The sequence below is a fragment of the Leucopleurus acutus genome (genome assembly GCF_964270905.1).
Source record: "Leucopleurus acutus genome assembly, chromosome: 7".
Classification (NCBI taxonomy): Eukaryota; Metazoa; Chordata; class Mammalia; order Artiodactyla; family Delphinidae; genus Leucopleurus; species Leucopleurus acutus.
The window spans coordinates 885,664-892,134 of record NC_139150.1 but is presented as its reverse complement, the minus strand read 5'-3'; the positions used below and the strand labels follow the sequence as shown (position 1 = coordinate 892,134).

The window sequence follows — 6,471 nt, the reverse complement described above, 5'->3', positions numbered from 1 at the left end:
GTCCACTATGGGGCTTCCGCAGAGGCTGCCCCCTCTGCCTGGTACCCTCTTTCCTGGCGCGCTCCACCTCTCTCTTCTTCCAGGTCACAGGCACTTGGCACGACCTGAGGATTGCATGTTTCGTTTGTTTATTTGTCCATCCCATGAGCTCTCACAAGCTCCAGGAGATCAGAGACCTTGTCTCTTGATCAAGGTGTGCCCAAGGCCAGGGACAACACGAGGCAAAGAACAGGTGCTGGGTAAACATTGTGGAATGCATGAACGAGTGGCGGAAGCCTGTTGCACCGGTTACCGTACTTTATTCACTTTCGTATTTTGACTTGTTTCAGTTGACAATAGGAAGCTGGGTGCGAGGGGGAGGCCGCAGCGATCAGCGAGGGGGTCAAAGCAGTCTGAGGCCAGAGCAGTGGCCGGCGCGGCCTGCGCCCAGTCAGGGTTTGCGCGAAGGGGGGAACCCCGGACTCAGCGGGGACAGAGCAGGGGGTAAGGCTCAAAGAGACCCCGAAGTGTGCGCGGGGTCCCGAGTCCCCGAGCGCGCTGCACAGCCCTTGTCCCGTAAAACAGCTCTCAGGACACGCCGGCCCAGCCCGGGAGCCCCGCCCTGCGCACGAAGCTCCGCCCCCACCGGTGCAAGCACGGTCCCGTGAGTAAGCCCCGCCCAGCTAGCCCCGCCCCGCGCAGGCCCCTTGGGCACAGCTCGGCACTGCCCCCCCCACCCCCAGCCCGCCCACTGGCACGGGCCCCGTCCCCGCTCCGGAAGCCTTCCGCCCGCGCAGGCGCCCTAGGTCCCGAGGCGGCCCTAGGTCCCGAGGCGGCCCTGGATCCGCCCGGTCCCTCCGCCTGCCGAGGTGCCATGGTTCCGCCGCCGCTGTCGCCGCCGGTCTGCACGCTGCCGCCCGGCCCCGGACCCCCGCGCTTCGTGTGTTACTGCGAGGGGGAGGGCAGTGGGACGTGGGAACGCGGCGGCTTCAACCTCTAGTGAGTAGCGGGGTCCGCAGGGCTGCGGGCAGCTCTGCGGGCGGTCCTGCCTGACAGCCCCTCCCCTGCAGTGTGACGGACGCCGCGGAGCTTTGGAGCACCTGCTTCACGCCGGACAGCCTGGCGGCCCTCGTGGGTAACAGGGCTCCTGGGCGGCCGGCAGCCTCCAGCACCCCACGCCCGCAGCGCGGACCACGTGTGGGATCGAAGGGGGCGGCCTGGGATTCCCCGGAAGGGTCAAGACACCCTTCCCACGGCTCTGTAGCTGTAGTCCTAAGATTGGTCCCGGGCGGCTCTGGGTCGGGCAGGTTTGGGGTGTCCCCAGTATTCCTAGGGTGTCAGGCACCTGGTGACCAGTCCCTGTGCCCTGTAGAAAGCCCGTTTTGGCCTGAGTGCGGCTGAAGACATCACCCCCCGCTTCAGGTGAGCCCCTGAGCGGGGTGGGGGGGGTGGGGGGGCAGGTGGGATGGGGAGCGAGCGGCGAGTGGGTCTGGTCACAGCGCTCAGCCCGCCTCCTTTCCCAGGGCAGCCTGCGAGCAGCAAGCTGTGACTCTCACCCTGCAGGAGGACAGAGCATCCCTGACCCTTTCAGGGGGACCCTCTGCGCTGGAATTTGAGCTCTCCAAGGTGCCGGGCCCAGAGGCAGCCTCCAGGTTGCAGGCACTGACACTGGGCCTGGCAGAGCGCGTGTGCATCTTGGAGCGGCGGCTGGCAGGTAGGGTGGGGGGTAGGCATCTCACACTCTCACTGGGGTCCCCCTGCTGGGGCCTCCATTCCTGCTTTCTCCCCAGCTGCTGCAGAGGAGACGGCCACCAGCCCCAGGAAGAGCTCCCGGCAGGTGGGCCCTCCGCTCTTCTTACCAGGTAAGGCCTGTCACTGTGACTTGGGTTGGGTGACTCAGTTTCCCCAGAGAGAGGATCTGTCTGTGTGGAGAAGGGGTTGTGGCCTTGGCATCCTGCTAGATTCAGGAGCCGCCCTCCCTCATCCTCTTTTCCCCAGACCCGGATCCTCAGAGAGGTGGCCCTGGACCTGGGGTCAAGAGGCGGTGTCCGGGAGAGTCTCTCATCAACCCTGGCTTCAAGAGGTGCCCACCCACTCCCCCTCCCTCTTGTGCCCAGGGTCCATCCGTGGACCCTGCCCGCCCGTCCACACCCCCATGGTGTCATTCCCTCTTTTCTCCCAGCAAGAAACCAGCTGGTGGTGTAGACTTCGACGACCCCTGAAGGTGCAGCAAAAAGTGTGACCGTCGGGAGGCTGCTTGCCAGGGGAGGGGCAGCCCCTGGGACCCTCCCACTGGCACCTGCCCATCCCGCTGCCAGGCAGGAACAGGCCTGCTCCTCCAGCCCCTTCCCCATCAAATAAACATCTTCATCTGGCGGAGGTCACAGAGGTCAGGGCCAGGCTCTGGTTCCTGGGGGCTGGCTCCAGGAGAGGGTTCAGGGATTGCCAGGCCTGCGGTCTGGGCGTGGGGCCGCGTCAGGCTCTGCGCTCCATGGTGGAGCTGCCCGGCTCTCCCCACCTGCCCAGCTGTCCCTGCCTGGCCAGCCCAGGAGCCAAGAAGGTTGTGTGAGGTGGGGCTGGGGCTCTGAGAGGCTAGAACTCTGCTCTTGTCCCTCCGGGCACACGCCTCCCTGATGCAAACCCCACGTGATGACCAGGGAGATGGGGGTGGCCTGCCTGCCACCTGGGGCAAAGCTGAGGAATGTGGGCCCGCCCTCCGGCCTGGAGACCCGAGTTGCCCAGACGGGGCTCTGTTCCCCACCCTCCCCAGCCATCCTGCCGCCCCACCCTGGCCTGACTGGTTTGGGAGCCCAATCCAGTCCCGCCATCCCTGAGGAGTGGGGGTATGGACCGCGCGCCGCCCACTGGGTTCTCTGCCGGTCCTTCCTGGCTGTCATCTGGAGCTAAGCGTCTCACGGTGGGAGTTTGGGGGTGGCAGAAATTGCGGGGCTTCTGGTCCTCGTATGTCCGTACCCACTCACTGAGGCAGAGATGCCTTTCTGGGGCTGCAGAGGAGCGGGCAGGTGGCGGGGAAGGCGGGCGCGCTAGCGGGGGCGCACGGCGGGCCGGTAGGCCGCCAGGATCTCGGCGCTGTGTGGACACGTGTAGTTGAACTCTTTCTCCTGCAGGGCGTTGTCCGGGTAGCGGCGGACGCTGCGCAACTCAGAGGGGATGGGCGCCTGGCGGAAGTGCGCGCACACCGTCTGCGGGCGAGGGGCGCGGTCGGGGTCTCCTCGAGGGTCCGCCCCGCCCCGCCTTGCCCCCCCGGCCCGGCGCTCCCGTTCACGATGTGCAGCTTGGGCAGCAGTCCGCAATCGACCAGCGTGAGCTGGTCGCCGTCCACAAAGCGGTGGCGTGACTCGCGCAGCTGCGGCTCCCGCGCCAGCTCGTGCTCCAGGGGCGCGCGCAGGTAGCTGTCCAGCTTGGCGAGAGCGCACAGCAGATGCTGGTACAGGGCTGGGGGCGGGGAGCGCGGTGAGGAGCCGGCCGGGGGCGCCACTCCCCCCAGCCTCGCCGTGTCTCCGGACCCTCCTCATCATTGTCCAGCGCGGGCACCGGGTTCTTGATGAAGGCGGAGAATTTGTGAAAGACGTCATTGCCCGCCGCGGTGGACTCCCTGTATCTGGGCGCTAGGCTGGGGAATCTGAGGGTGGAGGGGTTTTGGGTCAGACCCTTGCGGGGCCCCGGGCTCTGTCCTGGGGGTGTCCTGCCTGAGGGCCCCATCTTGCCCCTCCCACCGCACCGGGCCCTCACTCTGGGGGGCCCAGCGTCTCCTCCAGAAACTCCTCAATCTGCAGCGTGTCCGTTTTGGCGTCGCCGTCATACAGCAGGACAGGCAGCTGCGAACCCGGGGCAAAGTCTTTCAGCACATCTGGGGACCTGTGGGCACAAGGCAGGGTGCCAGCGGCTGGCCCAAGGAGGGCCAGAGCCAGCAAGGGGTTCCCAGGGCAGGGCTCACCTGCGGGGTCCACGGTGGCGAGTGTGAAGGACACGCCTTGAGAAGCAGGATCGTGGGGCCTCTGACAAGAAGGGCAGTGACCCACGCTCTCGCTGTCCTCACTCGCCTGGATGGGAGGCGTAGAGGGACGTTGGAGCAGGGAGCACACCCAGGAGCCCCGCGGCCTCCCACTGCCAAGAGGTTGGAGCAAGGCTAGGGCTCCAACTCAGTTGGGCATGGCCTGGACAAGCGGCCGCGAGGGCCCTTCACTCGGTCCCTGGGAGGCGGGGAGGGCTGCAGCACTGCTGAGAGCCTGGAGGCTGGGCCAGGGCACCGGGGTGAGGGGTGCAGAGGCGGGAGCCTGGCTCTGGAGCTTGGTCCCTCGGCCCTTAACTTCAGAGCCTGGGCTGAGGCCAGGCCCCTGGGCACCAGGGCCTGCAGGCTGGTCGCAAGGGTGGGGTGGGACAAGTGAGCTGTTTCCGGAGTGATTTACTTTGCTGCATCGGGTACCTCGCTGCCCCGGGCTTCAAGGGTGGCAGGAGGCCAGGCCCTGGCAGCCCCTCACTGGGGTCGGCAGATCTAGGCACGGAGGGCTGCCTGGCACAGCCCCTCTTCTGCTGCATTGACCCCAGCCTCCACCGGGCCTCGGCACTGCTCCCTGCCTGCTACGTGCCCGCCCCCCAGGGGCTTTTCCTTCAGGAGGGCTGGGCTGTGCCCGGGAGTCAAGGCTGGGAGTCAGGGTGAGGCCACCCCAAGCCCTTTGGGAATGGTTCACCGGCGCTACCCCCCTCGCCGCCCCCACCTACGCAGCCTCCAAGGACAGCCGGAGCCTAGCGCAGGGCAAGGGGTGCGGACCGTGCCGCAGAGACCCACCCTTCAGCCCTCCCCAGACCTTCTGCAGCCCGGCCAGCCCGGCACCTTGACAAACAGCCGGAGCTTGGCGGTCTCAGCCATGGTGGGGAGCTTTGAGCGGCGGCAGGGCCCGGGCGAGGACCTGCGGAGCGCCCTTTAAGGTTCCCCGAGCGCCCCGCCCTCCCCGGCCCGGGAGCCCGCCCTGTGGCGTCACCTAGGTGGCGCACAGGCAGCCAGGGCTCAGTGCCGGCGTGAGGGCGTGACCGTGGAGAACTGAGTGCTGGGAGCTGGAACCGGGCGCCACGGCTTGCGGGGCGGAGTGGTGGAGGAGGCCAGTGCACTGGCAGTCGGGGTGCCGACCTGGGAGGGGGCAGCTCTGGAGCAGGGCCACCCCCACCGTGAGCCCAATAGCCCTCCCTGCAGTGGACACCCCCGCCGCCTGTGAGGGTTCCCAGCCCAGAAAGCCGAGGAGCGGGAGGGAGATGAACAGCCCGGCCACAGCCTGTTTCCGCATCTGCCGACCAGGGCACTACAGGAGTGATAAATCCTTGGGAGGGACGCCCCCCGCCCACGTACTGATCTCCGTTAGATACAGCCCCCCCCCCCCACCCAGGGCAGGGCCCACATTCCAAGCGTGCCCAAGGGGGACGGGCCGGGCTCAGGTGTCTTTACCCGGCCGACCCCACACCCCTGCCCCTCCGTTGTGGGCTCAGGGCGGGTTTCTCCCTGCTCTTAACCTTTAAAAGAAAGAACGTTTGGGGTTAGAAGCCACAGTCTTCTGAGCCATGGGGACCTCGCGCCCCCACCCCCGCTCCACCCCCCCACCTTGGACTGGAAGGAGGACAGAGGAGGCTGGGGGAGTTGGCAGCCTCACAGGTGTGCGCCTGCCGGCCCGCCCGGATACGCGCCACTCACTGGACTCCCCGCACGGGCCCAGCGCCTGGGGGGAGGGGGGCTTAGGGAGGAGCCATCGTGGGGCAGCGCCACCTGGTGGCAGCCAGTGGGCTATGCACGGCGCCTTCCACTCCAAGCCCAGGGCCTCGTTCCCCCGTCAAGGCCCCCAGCCCGACAGACCCTCTCCGGCAGCAACAGTGGTCAGCGCTCCTGGCAGAGGCCCCCTGAGCCTGGGGCTGACCTCGACATACTGTGGAGTTGGGGCCTGGGCCTCCGGACCACCTGCCACCACCATGGGGCTGCTCCTCAACAACTGGGGGGTCTCCCGGCTCCCTTCCTGCTTTCCTGCCACCCTGGAGAAGGGCCGAGGCCCCTCCACACCTGCGCCTGTTCGCCAGACGTCCTGTGTGTAAAGGCAGCCTTACGCGTCCGTTAGAAAAATGGTGGCATGGACAAATGAACACGCGGTGCAGAAAAAAGGAAATAAAACACCAACAGGACACATGACAGTGTGTTCCGTTGTACACGTATTCCAAGAACAAATCAGACCGACATGCATACGGTTTGTGGTTACAACGGGCAGAAATGTGGCAACCACGTTCTTGGCAAGCGTGGGGGAAACACACTCTGGGGGCGTCCCTGGTAAACAGCACCTGCCACTGAGTCGTCCCCATAAGTACACGAGGGACAAACGGGTGTGCAGTCCCCCGGGGTGTGGCAGAGTCCCGGTGCGTCCACAGGGGCGGACGGAGGAGGTGGGTCTCACTAGCCTGAGATTTACTAGCGTTACAGGCTGAACTGTGTCCCCT

General features: G+C 66.7%; 2 protein-coding genes across 6 annotated transcripts; one reads left to right on the top strand and one right to left on the bottom strand.

The window, feature by feature from the left end:
- Positions 1–804: 804 nt before the first annotated feature.
- Positions 805–2,351, top strand: PAXX (PAXX non-homologous end joining factor). Of its 5 annotated transcripts, none has more exons than XM_082842222.1 (7): positions 805–978; positions 1,050–1,110; positions 1,352–1,401; positions 1,503–1,605; positions 1,770–1,841; positions 1,978–2,062; positions 2,166–2,351. In XM_082842222.1, exons 1-7 carry the CDS (start codon positions 854–856, stop codon positions 2,219–2,221), a joined length of 552 nt encoding a protein of 183 aa, XP_082698348.1. In that variant the 5' UTR covers positions 805–853; the 3' UTR covers positions 2,222–2,351. The 5 variants fall into 5 exon arrangements, with proteins under 5 accessions (XP_082698348.1, XP_082698350.1, XP_082698347.1 ...); XM_082842224.1 differs by having other exon boundaries at positions 2,162–2,351; XM_082842221.1 differs by having other exon boundaries at positions 1,503–1,693.
- Positions 2,352–3,023: 672 nt separating this feature from the next.
- CLIC3 (chloride intracellular channel 3) lies at positions 3,024–4,870 on the bottom strand (the record flags this gene model as incomplete). The annotated part of the gene is made up of 6 exons (XM_082843717.1): positions 3,024–3,182; positions 3,266–3,435; positions 3,507–3,622; positions 3,733–3,886; positions 3,938–4,043; positions 4,835–4,870. 6 exons carry the CDS (start codon positions 4,868–4,870, stop codon positions 3,024–3,026), a joined length of 741 nt encoding a protein of 246 aa, XP_082699843.1.
- Between the last annotated feature and the right edge of the window lie 1,601 nt (positions 4,871–6,471).